General features: G+C 46.1%; 1 protein-coding gene across 2 annotated transcripts in view; it reads left to right on the forward strand.

Annotated features, from left to right (window-relative positions):
• Positions 1-22,980, forward strand: part of Kif5c (kinesin family member 5C) — a 168,215-nt gene that overhangs the window by 140,510 nt on the left and 4,725 nt on the right. The window contains exons 24-26 of one of the 2 annotated variants that reach the window (XM_059260453.1): positions 1,158-1,374; positions 2,438-2,548; positions 18,105-21,766. In XM_059260453.1, coding sequence (XP_059116436.1) covers positions 1,158-1,374; positions 2,438-2,541 — 321 coding nt within the window. In that variant the 3' untranslated portion in view covers positions 2,542-2,548; positions 18,105-21,766. Of the gene's footprint in view, positions 1-1,157; positions 1,375-2,437; positions 2,549-18,104; positions 21,767-22,980 lie in introns of those variants that run through there. The other variant, XM_059260454.1, reaches the window with a different exon arrangement.

The following is a 22,980-nucleotide window of genomic DNA, read 5'->3' on the forward strand; positions in this document are numbered from 1 at the left end:
TGGCACCTGCAGTTCCACCACAGGGCTCTTCCACATTCCCCCTGTAAACTGCCCCAAGGCCTGAGAACAGCAGGCTTCCTCCATTGGTGCCTTCCCACTCTGCCTCCACTTCTCTGCATTTGTTGTTGTTTTCATTTCTGTGGCCAAATACCTGACAAGACGCAGGTCAAGGGAAGATGGCTTTATTCTGTGGCTTGAGGGTACAGTCTCTTAGGACAGGGGCATCGCGGTGGGAGAACTGGCTTGTGGCTGTGCTGGCAGGGTTTGCTCACATTTGGGTATATCAGGAAGCAGAAAAGATGAATACTAGCACTCATCAGGCTTTCTCCTTTTTCCTTTTTCTTTACCCCGGACTCCAGCCTAAGGGATGGCTCTATCCACACTCATGATAGGTCTTCCCTCTCTGAAAATGTCCTCAGAGAACATATCTCACCTTGAATGTGATTCTAAATTGGGTCATTTTGACAATGGTGATTAACTGCCACAAAGCTCTAGTGAAGAGTCAGTACATTTTAGTGGGTATTGTTTCTAAGTGACTGTGTCACTGTGACCCTTTCATTTTGTATATGCAACTCCCAAAACTTGGAGTCGCTCAGCTACTTACACCAAGTCAGATGGCAGGAAATGATAGCGCTAACATTGGAGCCTACCATCCATCTAGGATAAGCCCGGTACTACTTAATTATGGGTCCTAGCTGAAAAGGAACAAATGCTACCCCATTCCTGTCTCCTGTGAGCCTCTGGATATGTTGCAGAGCTGGGTTTCAACCCAGTGCCAATACAGACAGTGGTCTGCAAGAAGGTCTGCAGAGAACTCTGGAATGTGCCCATTCGCTGACTTTGAATTATTTCTCAGCTCATGCATACATCTTAGAGTAATAAATTCCTCATGGCCCCTTCCCTCCCCACTACACACTCAAAGAAAAAATAAGTCCTGTCCCAGAATAAACATGTCCTGTGGCTGGATATGGCTTCTACTCTTTTCCATCCCCTGCATTACTGCTCCTAGTGAATCAGGGTTACATGGGCCATCAAAGACAACCTAGTAAGGTAATTGTTGAGCTACTGAGCAAGGTTGTCTCTCTTCTTGCATGTCTTCCTCTTGCCAGGGAGTAGCACAGCCTTGCTCAAAACTGGCTTCTTTCTCTTTGCTGCAGCTGGTCCGGGACAATGCAGATTTGCGCTGTGAACTCCCCAAGCTGGAGAAGAGGCTGCGTGCTACTGCCGAGCGCGTCAAGGCCTTAGAGAGCGCGCTGAAAGAGGCCAAGGAGAACGCCATGAGGGACCGCAAGCGCTACCAGCAGGAGGTGGATCGCATCAAGGAGGCTGTGCGAGCCAAGAACATGGCCAGGAGGGCACATTCGGCCCAGATCGGTATGTGTGTCCCCAAGGTTGGGAGCTACAGCGACCCTTCTTTAGAATGTCACTCATCTGAAAGGATATGGTAGAGCCTGTGGGACTTGGAATTCCTGGCACCCTGGGTGCTCATTCTGGGAAAGCATGACATTCAGGCACCACTGTCCCCTTGAATAGCCCTGTGTGTAGTGTGTTCTTCAGAACTGACTGCGCGCTAAGCCTCACCAGCCAGCTGTGCTGTAGCTTTTGGCTGGAAACCGAGGCACACTCTTGGAACTAGTGTAATATACGAATATTTCTCAGCAGGATCATGAGGGAGACCATCTGTCTGCCTCAGGGAAAGCTTCTTGCAAGCACTGGTTTGGAAATATCTGGAAAGAGCCAGGCTGGCAGCACTGAGCTGGGGTGTTGTTGCAAGCTGAATGGTGACCTGAAGTTTGAGCCCCCAGGGCTGTGGAGTCAGGCGTTTTGCTTGAATAGGAACGATGCTATTATGGCTGCTGCTCCGTTGTAGATGCCAGGCCAAAGCCAAGAGAATGAAGGGACTTAGAGGTGTTCTCTAGAGTTGTTTTTAATCGAAACATCTCTAATTCCATGTAACATTATTTCCCACCAGATATTGTTTTATAGCTATATTGTGAGCGAGCACCTTTGTGTTTCCATTCTTAAAATCCTATAGATTAGTGATATATTGAATTTTTTGGATTTCTTGCCCTTTGGGAGTGTACTGAAAATTGTGTCCCCTTTTCCTAGAAAACGCATCACAGATAGAATTCTTGTGAAATCTCTAGGGAGCTATGGATCTACTGCAGATAAAACCCAAAGTCCTGTGCTTCCAATTTCCATTTATTTATTTTATCTTGCACACTTAAAAATAAGATGATGGATAAATCCATGCTTTCTCCCTGTCTCCTGAATTATGTGAGTGCCCTGAATTTACTAATTATACTACTCAAAGGCCAGACCTCCTGTTGGCAGAAAGGTCTGGGAGTATAGATAATGCTTATCAATGCAGTGTCGATAAGCATTGTGACTGGTGATCACTGATGATGTCATTCTCTCTCCTTTCTCTGGGATACAGCCAAGCCCATCCGCCCAGGACATTACCCGGCATCATCTCCAACAGCTGTCCATGCCGTCCGAGGAGGAGGTGGCTCTTCAAACCCTACTCACTACCAGAAGTAAACGCAGAGTGAGTCCCTGCAGTCTGGAGTGTTTTCTCTCTGCAGCAGTCCCGGGTTTATTTGGAGGCAGAGCCCTCTGGCTTCTTCAGAACCCCACCCCAATCTTCAGCCACGTTCTCTAATAGAAATAGGTTCAGCTCTGTTCCAGGAGAGGCCTGGGTCCAGACAAGAGAGAACTGGGCCTGCCTTCATCAACATAGAGAGCCGTAGGGTCCTCTAGCCAAGGGTCCCTGGGGTTGGTGCAGACCTGGCCTAATCATCTCTCCGGATGAGTGCCTCATCTGAGCTTTCTTTGGTCTGTGGGGCTTCCCTCGGCAGCTGTATCTACAAAGCCAGATAGACGTAGGGGTTCGCTTTTAGTCTCAGGAGCGGAATAGAAAGAGTCGGTTGTAACCGTCATGTTTTTGTACTTATTGTGAGCCTTGACAAATGGGTTTTGAAGAATGTATGATTTATATTCAAGTGGGCCTAGACCCACTTTTCTTAGAGATGGTGATCTGTGAGCTCTAGTTCCTGCAACCCACCTGCTCAACATTGATCTGACAGCCACAAAGGAAAAGTAATGTATTTTTGAAAAGAGAAAAAGGGAAGAACCAAGCCTATCCTTCCTAACTGAATAGGGTGGGCTACCAGGTAGACAACAGAGGACCAGAAAACTTGGTGCAGAAAAACTTAGACTTCGAGTGTGTAGATGGGAGGAGTTGATCATGAATGTTGCTCCTGGCCTCTCAGCCCTCACTAGGGAGGCTAGCTGAGAAGGTGGGTGAGCATCTATTGAGTGATGTCTTGATGATGAAGAGCAACTGAGGAGAACCCCGATTTATCCAGTCCTTTCTGGATCAGAGTATAAGTGAATGGGTGGGAGCAGGCTCTCCCACGGGGCACAATGTCAGCGTCGCTAAGGCCCAGCTGTAAGCCTCAAGAAGGGTGCTTCTGAAGCTTTTTATTTATTTATTTATTCATCCATTTATTTATTTATTTATTTATTTATTTATTTATTTATTTATTTATTTATTTTTGGTTTTTCGAGACAGGGTTTCTCTGTGTTGTTTTGGTGCCTGTCCTGGATATCACTGGCTGGCCTCGAACTCACAGAGATCCGCCTGGCTCTGCCTCCCACTCCCGAGTGCTGGGATTAAAGGCGTGCGCCACCACCGTCCAGCCGCTTCTGAAGCTTTACACAAACAACAAGGAATAGTTCAGGGCCTGGTCAGGTGAGCAGGAGCCAGAGGCAGGCCTCGGTAGTCTGCACTGGGACAACACACACCGTATCTTAAATGAGCTTGCCAGTGAGCCACCCATTCGTGTCCGAACTGTGCTTCCTATCTGAAATAAAACTGAATTGGCTATTACTGAATTGGTTTTGATTGCATATTGTCAGTAGCGAGGACAAGATCTGAAAGGTAGGCATTTGGGGCAGTTTAGCACAGAAAAGCCTTAAATTCTGGTGAGGCCTGGAGGTGGAGATGGCGGGGGTGGGGTGGGGTGTGGTGGCCGAGGGTGTACTTAGTGTGTTTGGGCCCTGGATTCAGTACAACACAACAGTAAGAAAGATGCCAGCTTAGGTGAGTGGAGCAGGCAGCACCTTGGACCACAGGCCAGGCTACTGGTGGGGTGGAACCTACCTGGGCCTCTTTGTTTTTACCAAGGACAGCCAGTGGTTTTAGTATCCACCAAAATGCAATACCTGCTTCCCTGTAGTAACCCCGACTCACACACAATAGCAGTTTGTTTCTCATGGGAAGGAAGCATAAGGGCCGGGGACGGTTGGAAAGGTCCACAGAGACCACAGAAACCCAGACTGTGGCTCAGGCTCACAGTCCTTTGTGGGTGCCTCCTTTCCTCAAGGTTACCTCATGGACCCCAGAATGACTTCTGCTAGACTGTGAGCCTCCTGCCTTCTTTCCAAGAGGAGAATAGGGCAAGACAAGGCAGCACTCCTGGCTGCAGCAGCCTCCTTTAAGTGGTCTCCCTCAGAGGACCCATGAAAACTGAGGTCTGCATCCACATGACTGGATCAGAAGCACATGGCCACATTGGAGGCTAGAAAAGGCAGCTCTTAGCTGGGCGCATTAGTACCCCAAAGGGGAGTTAGGCTTTATATTACTGTGACCATAATCTCAGCATTTGAGATATAGAAACAGGAAGATCAGAAGTTCAAAGTCATCCTCATGTCCTCAATTATATATTGAGTTCTATTCTAGCCTGACAAGCAGAAAGCCCATCTCAAGAAAAAATTCAGAACTGGTGAAAGTTTCAAAGCCTTCAGAAAAACAACCATAGAAGTCCTTTTCTTTTTTCACTCAGTGAGTCGCAACCGGTTTATGATGGCTTGAGCTGAAATTGAAGCCCCTTTATAGCATATGTTACCCATCCTGTTCCATAGCTGAGTGCTTCCTGTGTGTACCTGGTAAGTTTCAGGGACTTCCTCAGATGTGTGAATTGTTTATATCCTAAACATTAAGGAGCTTCCTTCCATGATGGAATGTTTCAATTCAGAGGAAATTGCTATACAACATTCCACACCTTCCTCTGGCTCTTAACATTCTTTCTCTACTCTCTTCTGTGATGTTCCCTGAACCTCAGAGGGGGTGACCTAGATGTCCATCTAAGGCCAAGCTTTAAGCTACTATATCACATCAACAGTTGTTCTGAAGAGCTTCACTAGAGGTTATAAGTTTCTGTGTTATGCCATCATTTGCTGAAGGAGGTTTCCCTTTATGACCAGTTTCTGAGAGCAACAGTGACCCACATGCATGTGCACAAATATTTAGAAGGCACATTACATCGATTTAATAAAACCGTGGCAGCTGCTTTTCCACTGGGGCCTGTGAGCATCCCCAGCTTCCAGTACCAGAGATCAGTTCCCTCCTGTAGAGGGGCCTTTAAACCTAACAGGAAAGCAGCCAATCAAGCCCCCAACCATCTGTGCTGCTATTGTACCTGTCGTTACATCCTGCTTGGCATTTTGATAGTGTAGCGTGCAGGGTCCAGTAGGACTGTTGGCGACAGTTGAACCCTAGCTGCCTGCACGGCACCTCTCAGCATTCTAAAGGCCAGCCAGCAGGGAGGAAACTTCCAGTTCAGTCCCAGCCTGACTTTTCTGTTTTGTTATCAATGCATGCATCATCTTTGCCAGTGAGGTCTCACCGTTTAGTTCTGGCACGGAACCAACAACAGCAGTGCCAATGGCCTTTCCTTTTTTTTTGGTGGGGGCGGGGTTGCGAGTAGGTGTTGGAGGATAGACCTTCTCTCTAGTCAACAGCACCCAGAGAGTTAGGCCACTGCTGGCTCTGAGACTTTTTTTCACTGAGATTCTGTGAGAATCTTTTGGCTTCTAGGAGCATTCTCTCCTGCTTATGCAGGGTGCCTTCATTTAAGCTCAACGTCTGCCTTAACTGCTCCTCCTCACGCTTTCATAGATCTGTGAGATGCTCAAGGGTTGACGTCATCCAACAAAACCTTTTTACAGAGTGTGTGCAGGACCTCTGAAGGACCATTGTCATCCATTTCACGTAAATGCCAGTTGGTCTTGAGCAGCTAAGGACACACTAGAAGTCTTAACAAGACCTAGTACTGTATGAAAAGATCTCATCACATTTATGAATTCTTTCTTCAAAAGTACAATGTTAGAAGCTGGGCATGGTGGCACATTCCTTTAATCCCAGCACTCAGGAGGCAGAGGCAGGTGGATCTCTGTGAGTTCAAGGCCAGCCTGGTCTACAAAGCGAGTTTCAGGACAGTCAGGACTGTTACACAGAGAAACCCTGTCTTGAAAAATCAATCAATCAATCAGTCAATCAGTCAATCAATCAAATAAAAGAAGAAAAGAATAAAGGTGCCATGGTGTGTACAGTGGTATGGATGGGAGACACTTCTCTCTTTAGCTCTCTATAATCCACAGACGTTTCCCTTGAGCCATGCAGCCTCCTCATACCACTGTTGCCACAGGGCTGCCGAGTGTCTTTATGTGTGCTGTTGTCGGTGAGGCCGACCTGGAGGCTTAGGACAAAGGGCCGACTCTCCAGCTGCGGCTGGAACTGGCTCCTGGCCTCAGACAGGTTGCAGTGTGGCACTGTGGCCCTTTTTGTCAGCCTGGACCAGCTCCACCTTAGCACATTTTATATCGTGGACTCGGCTCACCCCAGGTCAAGTTTAGTCTTTGTCATCTGTATTATTTGATCATTTCTATCTTCTGGGAACTGCTGCTCAGGCTTTAAAGCCGTTTAGAAGCTCACTAATACCGCACGTGGCTAGCACAAATCTTGCTTCTCTCGCTAGCCCACGTGATCCCTAGTCTGATCCCCTTCTTTTCATCACCTCTTGACTGCTGTTGTGTTTCATGAACCCAATCTACACGTCGACTGTGTTGTTCAGATCCGCCAGAACTTCTCTTACATCATGGAGGTCACATCTCGCCATGGTGCTCAGGAAAGCTACCAAGGCCCCATACTGTTCCTGGGGTGCCCATTGAGTGAGTCTCTCTTTAGACTTTGACCCACTGAGCTAGGCATCAAATACCGTCCCTCTCAAGCTGATTGTCTCAGTGACACCTGGCCTTCTTCTATCATCTTCCAGCCCCTCATATTCGTGAGAACTGCACCCGGTGATAACCTAAGTGTAGCTAGAGTTTTCCTGCCTGGCCCACAGTCAGGACAAATCTCTCTCACCCACCAGTCCCACAGCCTCTCAGACCCGACCAAATAAACACAGAGACTTATATTGGTTACAAACTGTATGGCTGTGGCAGGCTTTTTGCTAACTGTCCTTACAGCTTAAATTAATCCATTTCTATAAATCTATACCTTGCCACGTGGCTTGTGGCTTACCGGTACTTTACATCTTTCTTGTCCTGATGGCGGCTGGCAGTGTCTCCCTCTCAGCCTTCCACTTCCCAGAATTCTTCTCTTTGTCCCACCTATACTTCCTGCCTAGCCAATGGCCAATCAGTGATTTATTTACTGACCAATCAGCAACACACTTGACATACAGACCATCCCACAGCACTTCCCCTTTTCTTTTCTTAAAAAGGAAGGTTTTAACCTTTACACATCTCCAAAGTCAGCTTGGTATATTTGGGAATTTGGGCGTAGCTTCTCTTACTACTTCCTGCTGGAGGGGGGCGCTGTATCTAATGGGGACACAAAGAATATTTTAGGATTATGGAGTAGTCCATGAGGGTGTATCATCTGAGCCAGTTGCCTTGAAACGGTTCTGGATGTTGGATCATCTGGGCCATGGTGTCATCGGAGACCTTTCAGGTGGTCTTGGCTGGTCAAACCTGATGTATCTTAATCTGGAACAAATCCATAGCCTCTGGCTTTCTGTGGAAACAAAAGCAGAGACTCTTTTCCAAAGCAACATATCCTTACATCCAAATTTTGAAGTCAAGGTATCTTTAAAATATACATTTTGGCATAACTCAACAGCTTTTACAATCAAATGTTTTTCTTCAGTTATGAATATCAAAGAGAACATAATCCAGATTTTCTGTGTGGTAGCCATCTTTACGTGGCTTACCTTTTTATATTAGCTTGAGCCTATTGCTTTAAACTGCAGCCTTCTAAGCCTGAAACAGTGCTGGCGCTGTGGCTGCTGGCTCCGCCCACTTCAGCTTCCCAACATGGCGGTGGTGCATGTTTACCGCCAGCTCTGGGAGCTATAGTGGGTCAATGCTTTTATCCAAGCACCGTGTAGCCCAGAAACCTCTGTTTTTGTTTTGTACTAGGAAAGGCTAAATCCACCACACAGCTTAATGTGCCACTTGCAGAGGCCTCATTCCCACCATACTGCAGGTCGAGCATGCATGCCAGGAACCCGCCATAGTAGCTCAAACACACAGGCTGCCGCTAGCTTGAAAGAGACAACTAGGAGCTGTTTTTAGCTCCGTTTTAGAATCTTTTTACTCAGGTTTTAGGTGGAAACTCTTGCCAACACGTTGGGCGCCATTTGTAGCTAGAGTTTTCCTGCCTGGCCCACAGTCAGGACAAATCTCTCTCACCCACCAGTCCCACAGCCTCTCAGACCCGACCAAATAAACACAGAGACTTATATTGGTTACAAACTGTATGGCCGTGGCAGGCTTTTTGCTAACTGTTCTTACAGCTTAAATTAATCTATTTCTATAACTCTATACCTTGCCACGTGGCTTGTGGCTTACCGGTACTTTACATCTTTCTTGTCCTGATGGCGGCTGGCAGTGTCTCCCTCTCAGCCTTCCACTTCCCAGAATTCTTCTCTTTGTCCCGCCTATACTTCCTGCCTAGCCAATGGCCAATCAGTGATTTATTTACTGACCAATCAGCAACACACTTGACATACAGACCATCCCACAGCACCTAAGTCCAGTGGTCCCATGAGCCGGTCCATCAGACATGGTTCCTCGTGCTGACCGTTCAGGTTCCCTGCCTTTGTCTCAAGTGGGAGGGGTAGTTATACTTCTCAGTTCCTTCATTACCACAGCCCTCAGACTGATCCCATCTGCATCCATGTTCTACAGTCTCACAGGCCAGGCCGCGACAGCCCCTTGTGTGATCAGACGCCTTTCCCAGTTCACGGAGCTGATCGACAGCTACTTCCTGGTTTATCCTGGTCTTGCATGGGCCGTTTTAAGGCCCACATCTACTGAGTCATGCATTTCCCTTTCTCTGTATTCGTGGTCAGACCCGAGAGCTATAGTTTTTTGTTCGTTTGTTTGTTTTTTGAGACAGGGTTTCTCTGTGTAGCCCTGGCTATCCTGAAATACACTCTGTAGACCAGGCTGGCCTCGAACTCAAGAGATCTGCCTGCCTCTGCTTCCTGAGTGCTGGGATTAAAGGAGTGCACCACCACCGCCTGGCTCTTTGTATTTTTTAAGTCACTTTTACTTTGTTCTCTTCTTCCTCATTAGCTGATGTCCCCCACAGCCTTTTGGATCCCAGAAAGGGCTATTTAACATAGACTGTTGAGTTCTCATATCCATAAGAAGAGTCAAGGCAATACCTCTATGTCACCCTCCCTTTTTCCCACTTTCCTTTCAAAAGTTGGCTGATATGGAGGCAAGCAGTTACTACATGTTCTTTTCCCATTGTAAGTACCCCTTAAACCAGCCAGCTCTACCTGGGAAGACGGCCGAGCCTCAGCTACGTGTCTTTTCACCCATGCCAGGGGCCAGGCTGCTGACACTACAACCAGTTCATGATCTCATCTCCTGTGTTACTTTCAGAGACTGTAACACGTTATTTAATCCATCAGCTCTTTGGAGTCCTCCCCTAGTCATGAGGTAGACTCCACTCATTAAGGATTCATGCTCCCCCATACCAAGCAGAGGAAGATGGCCACTCTGGGCTTCCCCACAAAGATGTGGAATCCACTAACAGGCAGCGTGGCCTTGGTTTTATGTCCTATCACTAATCTCATGAAAACTGCAACCACCACTTAACAGCAAAAAGGTACACTATCCCATACCACATAGGGAAAGGTAACCATGTTAGGATTTCCTTCCACAGAGATCAGCCTCAGTTACATGTCTTAACAACCAGTGCAGGGGCCATGCAACCATCCCTCCCCAGCCCTTCTCTGGTTTGTATCCATCCCTGGTTAGGCACCATTGATGTATGTGACATTATTCCTGGACGTGCAACACAAATACATGTCTTTTCATCCCAGATAAGGAACCAGGAACAAACCAAAGTAATGATTACACCAAAGTCCAACTTGGTGAATCAATGAGATTAGTTAGGGTGACTTACAGGAACAAGGATGACTCAAAGACAGCCGTATCATTGAAAGTCTACTCCACCTGGAACCCTGGTGCTCTCTGTATGCCTTGCAGTTAGCTCAGCAGGTGGGAGACTCTCCTCTGTAGTCCTTACTGCTTGCTGGGCTAACCTTGCTGGGGGAGTGGGTGGGGATGCTTGTATGCCTGATCAGTTTCAGAGACTTCCTGAGACTTGTGGGCTGCTTACTTCCATAGTCTTAAGGATAGAACTTTTCAGTTTTGGGGGAAATGGTTTCACAGTAGGTTGGCAGGAGTCTGAAGCTCAGCAGAGGCCAGAGTCAGAGCAAAGACCCCCAGATTGTGTTTAGGATCTGATGTCTTAGAGAGGGTCCACAGAGTAGAGAGGGAAGTGGAGGGTAGGGACAGGTCGACTAGCCTGAAAACTGACAAGTGAGAGGTCATAAAAAGGAGGTGACACCAGGGGAAGGTCTGAGTAGAGGGATGCAAGGTCACAGGGAAACGGACACTGGGGGATTGGTGAAAGCAGTATAGTAGTGATCATGGGTAGCTTTAGGAGAGTTTTGTGAAACTGGATGGCTGGTGGTGGTGGTGGTGGTGATGGTGGGTGGTGGTGGGGTGGGAGGAGGTGGTGGTGGTGGTGGGCAGTGGATGGTGGTAGTGGGCAGTGGATGGTAGTAGTGGTGATGGTGGGGGGTAGTGGGGGGTGGTGGTGGTGATGGTGGTGGGTGGTGGTGGTGATAAGGAATGAGTCAGAACTATGGGGCTATATTTGATGGAAGGCAGAGGTAAGGAGAATGGGTGCCTTTCTCTTAAAAAGCAGATGATATTAGAGCTGATTATCGACTGGGGGTATCCATACAGCTAAGGTGTCAGGGGTGGAAGTGCAGGTGCCGCAAGAAGGCAGGTGGGGTGGGCAGAGAGGTCGAACTGCCCAGTGTTAGACCTCCTTCCTCAACCAAGTGAAAAACGTAGTTTATCAGCAGGTCAGTGGAGGGGGAAAGGGCTGAGAATAGAGAAGGGTGTGAAATGGTCCTCTCAGGCAGTGTGGAGTGCTTGTTTGAGGCTCCACACTGAACGCAGACACCCAGTTAAATGTTTATCCAGCTCTGGTTCTGAGGGCCCTGGAGACAGCTCCTTCTCTTGGCAGTTCTTTGGCATTCCAATGGGGACTTGTTCAAAAGTATCCACCAGATGGCGCTAGGAGGGCATTGCTGAATCGTCACTTACTAGACTTGGAAAGTACATTTGTCCCCCCCCCCCCCCCCCCCCGTGTGTGTGTGTGTGTGTGTGTGTGTGTGTGTGTGTGTGTGTGTGTGTGTGTGTAGATATATATGGAGATATTTATGTATCTCCATATATATAGAGAGAAGGGGAGATATTTATTTATCTCTTTCCCCTATATCTAGACCAGTAGTTCTCAACTTTCCTATTGCTGTGACCCATTAATAGTGCCTCATGTTATGGTGACCTCTGACCTTAAAATTATTTTCATTGCTACTTCATAACTGTACATTTGCTACTTCTATAAACCATAATGTAAATATCTGTGTTTTCCAATGGTCTTAGGCGACCCCGGGAAAGGGTTGTTTTAATGCCAAGGGGTCACGACCCACATGTTGAGAGCCATTGATCTAGATGGTTACATTTTTCTCAAATATGAATGACAAAAAATATTTCTAAGGAATACAATTCTTACACATCCCCCTATGTTGATTGAACTTATTTTATTATAATACTTAAATGTTTATAATCCAAAATAGTATACATTTCCCGTTCTTACTCTTTAACCACAAATCACAAATCCAAACCACTTAGCCTTAGTAATTTAATAAAAGATGAGCTGAGTTTTCATTGAAAATGAACAGCAGAGTACAGTGTGACCTCCGTGTGCCGCTGTTACAGTCATGTGGCCCTGCTTGCATGTGCCGTGACCAGACTGAGGTATCACACCCCTTTGTTAAAACCACAGCCCGCCCCTTTTTGTGCATCATCGCATCATCTCCCTACTAAGCAGCTAGTTTGGAGACAGTTAAAGTCAGAGAACACTTGAGTAGGAAGCTGTAGGTGTGTGAGGATATTTTGGTAAGCATTGGTAAAATGTTTGATGCCATTTTGGAAACCACAGTGGTAGATGCAGAGACTCATTTAGCACTTGGGAAATATATTTAATGAAGCAAATCAGTGGTTTTCCACTCTGATTTCATGGTTTTGAGACACAAGAAAAGCACTTGGGCAGCCGTCTCCACAGCCTGTCAGGATCCCCTGGTTAGCATGGCCCAGAGAAGCCCACTGTGACCCTCTGATTCTGCTCCACCTAACAGTCCCTGGACTGGTAACTATCCTTGAAGGGCATCTGTCCTATTTAGGTCCTGCTTCTTCAGGATCTCTAATGTGAATAGACTTGTGAATTATCAGTATATATAGCACCTTTAAATTCCTGGATAATGGGACGGAAATGGATGTAACGAAGCTCTGCCTGTGTTTGCTGCTGTTGGCTGTCTCAGTAGTCAGCTGTGACCCAGCCTGAAATCCTGCTTCTGCTGCTGCCTGGCCTCTGCACCTACTCCAGCATGGACCTGCGCCCTGCCCTGATGGACCCATCTACTTGGAATGCACACATTACTTTCTAGTCTCATCCTAGTACACTGGGCTTGTGCAAGGGAGGTTCCAGATGTGCAGCCGAGATGGGAGACTCAGTTGTTCTAACACAATTCTCTCCTGCGTGTTTCCCTGGCTCCCAGTTACCCCCCCCCCCCACCTTTCACCATCATCACTTACAAGAAAGCTGAAGCCCACTTACAGTGTGGACGTGTCTTCCTTTGATCAGAAGAAGCTCCAGTGTCCTCAGGACCCCCGCCCTCTCCACTGCTTGCCTCCTCCATCCAGGCAGAATGGAGTTTCTTCACTAAGCATTTGGCTACTACTACACCAAGGCCCTTCCTCTTAGGACTGTTGGCCAAGCTTCCCGAGAGGATGCTCATTCACTCTGCTCTCGTCTATGTCTCTGACTCCCTTTCCGTCTGTGACCTTTTGTCTTCATCACCCAAATCCCATTTGTCTTGCACCATTGTTAGGATGTCCCTTCACTGTCACTCTTTCTTGGTTGTGACACTCCATCACAAGTAAATTATCTTGTGTACCCCTAAGACGTTCACCTAGCTTGCTGGCCTCCACAGAAATGGGGTCACACTGCACAGGGAGGGTGGCCCAGATGTGGCTGTCAGCTTAGCCCCTGAAATTGAGTCTTACTGGTGGCATATAGGGATCCTCCAGACAGGGGCAGCCCCCCTCTAAACCTCTAGACCAGTCATAGTACTCTTGTAAAATCCTAGCTCTTGGTGACTAGGTGATCTGTATTAGTTAGGATTTTTATTGCTGTGAAGAGATACCATGACTGTGGCCACTCTTATAAAGGAAAACATTTAATTGGGGTGGCTCGCTTACAGTTTCAGAGGTTCAGTCCGTTATCATGGCGGGCAGCATGATGGCATGCAGGCAGACATGCTGCTGGAGGAGTACCTGAGAGTCCTACATCTTGCAGACAACAGGAAGTTGACTGAGGCACTGGGCAGTATCCTGAGCATAGGAAACCTCAAAGGCCACCACCACAGTGGCATGCTTCCTCTGACAAGGCCATACCCATTCCCACAAAGCCATACCTCCTAATAGTGCCACTCCCTATGAAATTATGGGGGCCAATTACATTCAAACTACCACATGATCACAAAGTTCATTCATTAGAGGAGCCCACTACAGCCAGAAACAATGACCAGACTCTGAAGCGGTGATGGTTTGCTTTGGTCTGAGTTGGGCTCTTATCCTCTGGCCAAGTCCCTTTGTCTTTGTGCCTATGTGTGGCCAGCACCAACTTACAGAGTCCTTTGAGGACCAAGTGTGTCAATGGGCACCTAAGGCTTAGGGTCTGTGGGCACAGACAAGACATTTTTTACAAGTCTCATAACCAGAATGAAAGAACAGGTCCCCTGGAACCGAGGCTGGACCACCTTCCCACATGCCAGGCAAATGGTAAATCCAGAGGCAGACTTGTTCAGTGTGGTCACATCAGGAAAAGGAACAAATGAGGTCTACTAACCCCAAGTCTGTCTCGGGGCACTTGATGTAAGCTTTACATTTATCTACAGGGAGAATGGGGGAGGGGGCAGGTGACAAGAGGCGCATACATAGTTGGGCAGTGCTGGTCAAGGTGACGTCTGTTTATCATTGTCTCAGTTCTGGTTCTATGGGGGTCTGCAGAAGCCCTTATTGCTGGGGGCAGGTGGTTCTCAGGAGATGGTTACTTCTGTTTCTATGTTCATACATATATGTGTATGTATATATGATACAAAAATTTAAAACTAAAACACTAAATGAATGATGCATTTAAATAAGTTACCATAAGTGACTTAAAAAGAAGTTTTTTTTTTTTTTTTTTTTTTTTTTTTTTTTTTTTTTTTTTTTTTTAAGTATGCCTGTGTGTGGAAATGTACACATGAGTACAGATCCCTCCAGAGGCCAGAGGAGGGCATCAGAGCCCTTGGAGCTGGAGTTACAGGAGGGTGTGAACACTGACTTATGTGGGTGCTGGGAACTGAACTCTGGTCCTCTGCAAGAACAGTATGGTTCTTAACCACTGAACACTTTTTTAAATTTAACTGTTACTAAATTAACTATTTTTATTTGACTATGTGTATGTGTGTGGCTGTATGTGAATATGTGCATGTGAATGAGTACAGGTATAAATGACACTTTTAGGGAAAGATTTTTTTTTTTAAATCCTTAGCTAGTTGGCATTGCTCTACACTTTTGCAAACCTCTTTGATGTCTGCTCAATAGATAGCAGCTACTTCTGCAAGCTGCTTCTGCCTTCTCTGTTTCTCTGCATAGCCTCGGCTGGAGTATATGAAGAAAGCAGCCATCCTTATCACTTCAGAGAAGAGTCCTGGCCATTGCACAGTGACGCATGGAGAGTTTAGGGTCCTTAATGTAGGAATCTGATAAGACAATATGGAAGGAATTACAAAAAGAAACCCCGGAGAAGGACTTAGCAAAAATCTGACCTTCCCAGTACTGACTACTCTTACAGCAGTTGTGAGGCTGGGGTCTAGAGAAAAGAAGAGGGTCTCCAGGGACCAGGACAGAGGTGCCTGTAGTGGGTGGTGCTGGTGACTTGGAAACTACCACCTGGAGTGCAGGGGGAGACTTGTTGGCACCAGGAAGAGCTTGCTTCAATAGTCTGGGTTATGCATTTCTCCCATCATAAATGCGGAACGATTTTTCCCCCTCTGCTGCAGATTGCACCAGGGTGATAAGCGAGGTGTAACTGGTAATTCTTATAAATGGGGATTGAGCTATAGAAAGGCAAAGGGAAAGATAAAACTATGTACTGTTTGGATTAAGCTTAAATCTACTGCAAGCAATTTCAAAAGCCAAAATCGAGGGTTGGAATCTAAATACTTCTTGCAAAACCATTATGTATATAATTAGCTCCTTCAGCCTTCTCCACCCCTTCTAAAGCAAGGTGATTCTATTTCCTTCTAAGTCTGGTCACACGTTCCCACTCTGAACTGTTGGCCTCAGCTGGGCAGAGCCTCATGTCAGTACACTGCCTGGGCTCTTGGTCTGGTCCCTTGCAACGGTTAGGTGAGTGAGCAACACTTCCACAGCATTGGAGAGAAGGCCGGCAGAAGCAGGAGTCAAGATGAAAACAGGCAGATAGGGTTTTCTTGTAGAGCGAAATAATTTACCTTCAACATGTACTTCCATTTTCTGTGGTGCATTTAGCAAAGGAAATGGACATTTGGGTAGTGGGAGGGTGGATGGAGATACTCTAGCTGACCCAAAATGATCAGAAAATTTGAGTGAAGGGGAACACTTCATTGTAGTGAAGAAAGGACCCTGTTTACTTCTGCGTTTTCACTCAGCCTCCTGTCACATTCCTCCTTTCTCACTGCCCTTGAGGTGACTACACTAAGCAGGCTGGGCCTCCTTTGTGCCCCCCCCCCCACCCCATTTCTTTCAAGCTGTTAGCCCAAACGTGCTGGATCTTGTACTTAAGGAGAGTGGGGGGTTTGAATGCCATCTTTCTCATGGAAATCTCATCACTTCATGGTCTGCTGGAGTTTCTGAGGTGCGCCTTGGCGTTTGTGTGCTGAATACTTCCTGTGTCAACATGGGTTCCCTGCTGACACTGTGTCGTTCCATAACCTCACAGTGTAAGGCATGCACCCAGCTTCCGCGCACACAGGAGGACCAATCCCCTCTGCCCAGGGCGATGAGACATTTGGAGGAATGAACCCTTAGGTGAAGTGGGATCTCGGGGCTGGTGCTGAGAAGGCCTTCCTGTTGGTTTTCAGCTCAAAGTGGATTGTGAATGACAGCCTCATTCTGCACTCAACAGGAAGCATGGGCTCTCTCAAGATAGGCCGAATGTGAAATATGCCCTTCCTCCCAACTGTTTGTTCTTTCTGTAGCTTCTAGAAATTACAAGACTATCATCAAAGGTTGTTTAAGTTCCTTGTAATCCGGCAGGGTTGTAAGCATGGAAAATGACACTGAATAAGATTCCTGCATATTTGCTATGTGGGGCCAGGAGGAATGGGCCCCACATCTTAAAAAAGGATGAAGTGTCCTCCCTCCTGGCCAGTTTCTCTTCTGTTCCATGTTCCTCTTCCCTTTTTTTTGGTCTTCATACACAATTTATGTTGTGTTTATTTACACAAAATATGTGATGCTGCTTACAGTATTATAAATAAGGAGGTTGAAGAGAAGCATATGTAGATAGCAAAAGTATCCTGGCAGGACCGTGAGGCACTGCAGGGGGGCATCAGTTTGGATGGAAGGCTAGAGGTAAACAGGAAGTACAGTGTGTCGGGTTATGGCGGCTTGTTTAAACTCAGGAGAGCAGATGAGTTCTTCTTTGTGTCTTTCATATTTCATATTTCCTGTTGTACCCGCCCATTATGTCCCCCACCTCTTCCACCCTAGGGTACCAAGAGCTCTGCAGAAAATGCACAGGCCAGAATACAGGCCCACCATGATGCTGGCAGGAATTGATTCTTCTGGATGTTCTATGTTGAGCTTAGTAGAGTTAAAGGCAGACCACTCAGGGCTGGCTTTCAGTAAAGATTGGTCCAAGACTCCCATCCTGGGGACCTGGGCAGGATCAGATGGACAGACCTCTCGTGAGAGGCAGAGTGAACTGGAAGGGGTGTTGTACTGAAACTTTCATGACTCCATTGCAGTGAAACACACTTCCAGATCAGTCCCCTCTTTGTGGACTGTCTGGGTCAGGACCAAGCCTGGCCTGCCTGGTGATGTCTGTGCTGGTTAACGAGTGATGATGTCTGGTTGTCCCTTAGGGCCGGAAGTGCTTTGTGCTAGTCTGATTGCACACACTAGTCAGAACACACTGACTCTTGGAAGAGAATATAGAGACATCGTTGGGACAAAATACTTAAATCCAGCTATATCATCCATTATGTTAGCCAAGTCCCAACTGAGAAGCATTGATAGTGAGAAATAGACGCCAGACTGCAAACACTCTCAGGGTGGGATGGAGTATGTAGAAATCTCTCAGTGGCAGTATTGTAGTGAAAAATAGCTCCACATGTACATATTGAAGTAATATTTTAATATTAGACTACATAAATGTATTATGAAGATAAAAGTTTCCTTTCATTTTTAACTCACTAATGCAGACACTGGAAGAAATAAAATAAGTGGCTCACACTGTGTTTGTATTGGACAGCTCTGCTGTAACCATCTAGACTGAAACAAAAGGGCTGAGGAACAAGTCTCTGCTGACCCCTAACTCCTGTGTTCTCTCTTTCATTCTCTTCCGACAGATATGACTCCACGTAGCATGAAAAGGACTATATTAGTCACCGGTTCCTTTATTTCCCTCTCCTATACCGTTTCCATTTCTTTTTACACTTGCTTGCCCAGCCGTCTGTAGTACACCAGATTCAGGTGTTTGAGCTGTGTAGACTTTGTGTGTACAGATCCGTGCTTGGATCCTTCTCCTAAGAACCGGAAGGAGGTGGTCACAAAACACCCACTTCCTGCTGAGAACCGTTCCCACTTGCGGCCTCCAGGGTTGCGTGGTCTCTGGAGGCCCCTGCAGTGCACTGACCCATTGGAACGGAACGCGCTGCTGTGCCAGCTGTGAGCGGACAACCAAGTGCTGTGGAATCAGTGACCATGCTCTGCCTCGACTGTCTGGTTTCCTGTAAAATAAACACATTACTTTATATTTTTAGGGAACAAAAAAAGTGCTGCTATAGGGTTCAAAATTTTCATTCTGAACACTTTTCCAAAAGCAACCCCAGAGAGCATTTTAAATATCCAGGTCATATCTTTGGATCTGTAAAATATACCTTTTAGTACGGCACCTGTTCAAATGCAGAGCAGACTTCTTCAAGGCAGAAAAACAGTTTGACAGTAGCAGTGTAGAATTCGCTCATTCAGACACATCTATGAAAAGGCGAAGAGTCATACAATTCACCTCCGAGCTGCTTGCTGGTGAACCTGCAGTGACTAGTCTCTGCCAGCCCAGTGGTTTGAACATCATTTCTCTAGAAATGTTGGAAATGCTGCAGAATTGGATGAGTGGAGATGGGGATCCCCCCCCCCCTTCGCACTGCTTCCTCGATCCCCTGGAACCTGCATTGGGATGGCCTCTTTCTCTAGCGAATCATCATGCACTTGAGGAGATGTTCCTAAAGAAGTCCAGCATCATTCCAGTAGTTGGAAAAGAATTCCCTCCGGGGAAAGTCATAGGTGAGATCTGTGCCTGTCTGTGGATTCGTTTTCATTGTAACCCATCATTGCGGAACGGCTCATTTGAATTTCTTTGGCACCAAATAGGCTTTTTCTTCTTCTAGGCACAGTTAGGGGATGGAAAAATCAGTATAACTGGATTGTTTTTTTTTTAACATTTAGTTATTATTTTATTCAGATCCATGAATCTAAGAGTGATTCTCTTACTTCCAGCTGGGCTTACTAAAAGAGTCAATGGCCAAGTAGGAGAGTTTCGAGGGAAATTGAGAGGTTTAAGTACGTCAGTACTGTGTGCTGCTATTTGTTTTCCTTAATGTGAGGGTTAGTAACATCCCCGCCCATCTCAGAGAACTCACTCAGCCTGGCATCTCATGTGCCCAAGAAGTGGGAGCTCGCACTGTTTCCTCCAGCTGGCACCCCTGGGGTAAAGTCTATGCCGGTGAGGCCCGGGGGAGCAGGGAGCTTTGGACTTTCTCATGGCTTTGAGGGTAGGGATAGAAAAAGCTAATGTAGTTAACGTGTGTGCTCATGCACATGCATGTGTAAACTGTCGAGGGTCATGTACATTACCTTCCAGACTCTTTTTGTATAGACGGTCCCTAACAAAGCAATGTTGCTTTGACTTAATTTATTCGTTAGATGTTTCCCTTTAGCCACATGTTTGTTTGTTTTTAACTAGGCATGAAAGGAAGACAACTTCTATTGAAGTATTTATTTCACCAAGATGATTTTGTGTTTGTCTAAGTGTGTTCACTTGGTTGCCGCTGTCTGCTCAACACAACTGCTTGGCTGCTGTCTGGAGTCTGGTGGGTCCTTTTGCAGGACAGGTTTGCAAACTTTATCAGGTACTAACGGATGCCAGATTAGAAGCTTGCTGTCTATGCTTGTCTCTGGCTTTGGAAGCCGAAATGGTGGCCTGTGAGAGGAGCACCAGTCAAACACTATAGGACCCTGCTATTGTCTTTTAGACAATTGTGCTACTTGGTGTTTGGAAATTGGGCACAGGTCAGTAATACCCGATTCTTGGCTTTCATTAGTATCCATTATAAAATGGATTATTTTAGATTCTTTCTAAAGCAATTTCCCCCTAGGTTCCCTTTTTCTACTTCTAAGAATCGTGGGGCACTTTCAAGTTTCAAAAGGCAGCATCCATTTGTAGTTCACATTTCTTGATCTCTACAAGGGCCTAACAAAAATCACTGTACTTTTATTCACAGAGAAAGTTGGCTTTGATGTCTTTTAGAGATAATTCTGCTAGTTGCTGATCAGCCAGTCAGTTCATCTAGCGCCAGCCTTTATAAGACCTCCAATCTAATTTTCTCACACTGTGACTAAAAGCTAGGCATTTCATTGGAACAGATTATGTAGTTGATTCAAGCAGGCCCCTTAATCTCACGTAGACTATTAATTCTTTTATCAGGACAGTATGCTCTCAGGCCACTTTTTAAAAAGACCATGTTTATAAAATTTTCATTGTTGAAAGATTATTGCATCCTGTACTCTAAATGGGGGAAAAAAATCGCACTTCTGAGCAGCCAGGTGGATGGTTACGTTTTGGGTCATAGGCTGCATGTTGGTGGTGTGTATGTCAGTGTGTCCTCTGCTCTGGATAATTACTCTTTCATGCCTGTTTCTTGAAAGTTTACTCTGAGGTGCCGTAGCAGCCAGTGGTTTGTTCAGTAACCTCCCCCTGCAGGACCGTGGGGGTGCTGAGAGTGAGTACAGTTATGGTTGGCTCTTAAAACAACAACTGCGTTTTGGTCAGTTCCTAGAGAATCCTGTATGGCCATACCGCCTCTTCAAATGCTGAGCAGTATTTGAACGGCAGGTAGCCGTAACAGTAAGAGGGGTCAAGACTTTTAAAGGATATAGAATTGTATGGTGAAGAAAATCGGAATTTGTAGAAACGTTGGAATAAACAAAAGCATAAAAATGTTTGTCTAGAATGTAGATCCAGTAGCTCCTTGAAGCCTTCAGTCCGTTCTCTACACAGTAGAGAAGTGACTTTTCAGTCACAGGACACTGCCACGGCTTCACCAGAGCCCGAAGGGTGGGGTTTTTCCGGCTTCATTTTCCTAGAAGAACGGCCAAAGGAACGTAAGGCTTCAACAGTCCCTTCTGTTGAAGGGCAGGTGTCATCGGGACTCCAGGGGAAAGACATTGGGGAAGCTTGTCATTAGCAGAAGTTTGTCATCGGGCAGGTTTCACTTCAGTGTCGCATCCTGACCATCTTGAGCAAGCTAAAGAACCATCACTGTTGAAAACTGCTTCATAACATAATTTTGAGTTTTTAAACAAATATTGAGTAAGGACCAGATAACTGCCCAAGGGGGCACCATTCTATGAAGTCTGCCAGGTTCCTGGAAATTGTGTATCAGTTTTGAACACTTCCCACGTGTGTGCAGCTTCAAGGGGAATAGGGCTTTCCGTAGAATTCTGTCTGTCTAGTTTGTAAAGTGTCATGTGTGCCGCAGATTTGTGTTATGTTCCGTACAGTAGATTTCATTAAGAAAAAGTGTGGACAAACTTGTTTCTGTGGTTTGATGGGGAGAGGGGCGGTGTGTATTAAACGGCTATCCTGTGAGATAGAAATGTCCCCAAAGACCTGGAAGTAACCCTCCCTGGCTCTTGGAAAACTGGTTATCTCCTAGGTTCTAAATGAAGATGTACGGATACTCTGGCAGACTGCATGTGTATAATTTGAAAATACTCCAAACTGGACAATAAAACTGAGTTAAACTTTGACTGATCTGGTGTCCTTATTGGAGCCTCAGTAGGGCACCTGGCTTGAAGTCAGGAAGTGTGTGTTGACATGAACCATCTTTGGAAAGAAGTTCATTTCAAGGGTACAACCACTCAACATAGCACCACCCAAGTCAGCTTTGCTCTCTCTCTTTCTTCTTTTCTCCTCCTCCTCCTCCTCCTCCTCCTCCTCCTCCTCCTCCTCCTCCTCCTTCTCCTTTTTTTTGGCTTGGTATCTGCCTAAATTTGCTTTCACAGTAAAACTAAAATAATAATAATAATAATAATAATAATAATAATAATAATAATAATAATAATTTCTACCTTTATCTCTGAAAAAATAGCTATGGATTTTAAGTGTCTTTTCTCATCAGAGTGACAAAATTAATGTTGGAGGGATTTGTTTTGGTTCATGGTCTCAGAGTCTCCACCGTAGTAGGGAAAAGCATGCTGAGAGGCTTAGCCTTGGCAATGGGAGTGCCTGCCAACATCATGGTTACCAGGAAGCAGAAAAAGCAGGCTGGAACTCCAGGCAAGTAGAACCCTAAGTGCTCCTAGTGACCTGCTTCAGTCAGTGGGGCTCCACAGCCTTCAAAATGGTACTACAAGCTGGAGACCGAGTGCTCAAAACCTGAGCCTTTAGGGGACAGTTATGATTCAAATGGTGGCATCAGCTGAGTAAAGGCAAAATCAAACTAAAGCTCAGTAGGCCAGCAGGTGAATGTCTGAGTTTCTCCCTGCCTGAGAAAGATGCCTGTTCTCACGGCAGGCATGGGCACTGGTGTCCTTCATCTGAGGAACCAGAGCCCTGTTTATGCTGAATGCCTCCTGGTGTCCTTTGAGAATAATTGAGCCACGTGCATTCCTGTTTTTCTTAGTTTTAAGGTACAAATCTGAAATCTCACAAGAAGACACTAGAGTGTGAGGCCTTTGGAGAATAACCAATGACAGAATGCAGGATTGTTTGCTTAATAAGTTTTTGGCTTTTTTTTTTTTAAAAGCAAAAAACCTTCCCTGCCTCCAGTCACTGGGGTCATATGACAACCCATAGAACTGCATGCATAAAGCATCTTTATTCTTGAGGTTTTGTTACTACTGTTGCTAACGTGCATGGGAGCCAGACAATAAACCTCTTCACTTTACTCAATTGAAAATGGAAAACATGGGAATGGGTTGAAGGTTCAGTGTTTAAGAACACTA

The sequence above is a fragment of the Peromyscus eremicus genome, chromosome 4 (assembly GCF_949786415.1).
Source record: "Peromyscus eremicus chromosome 4, PerEre_H2_v1, whole genome shotgun sequence".
NCBI classification, from domain to species: Eukaryota; Metazoa; Chordata; class Mammalia; order Rodentia; family Cricetidae; genus Peromyscus; species Peromyscus eremicus.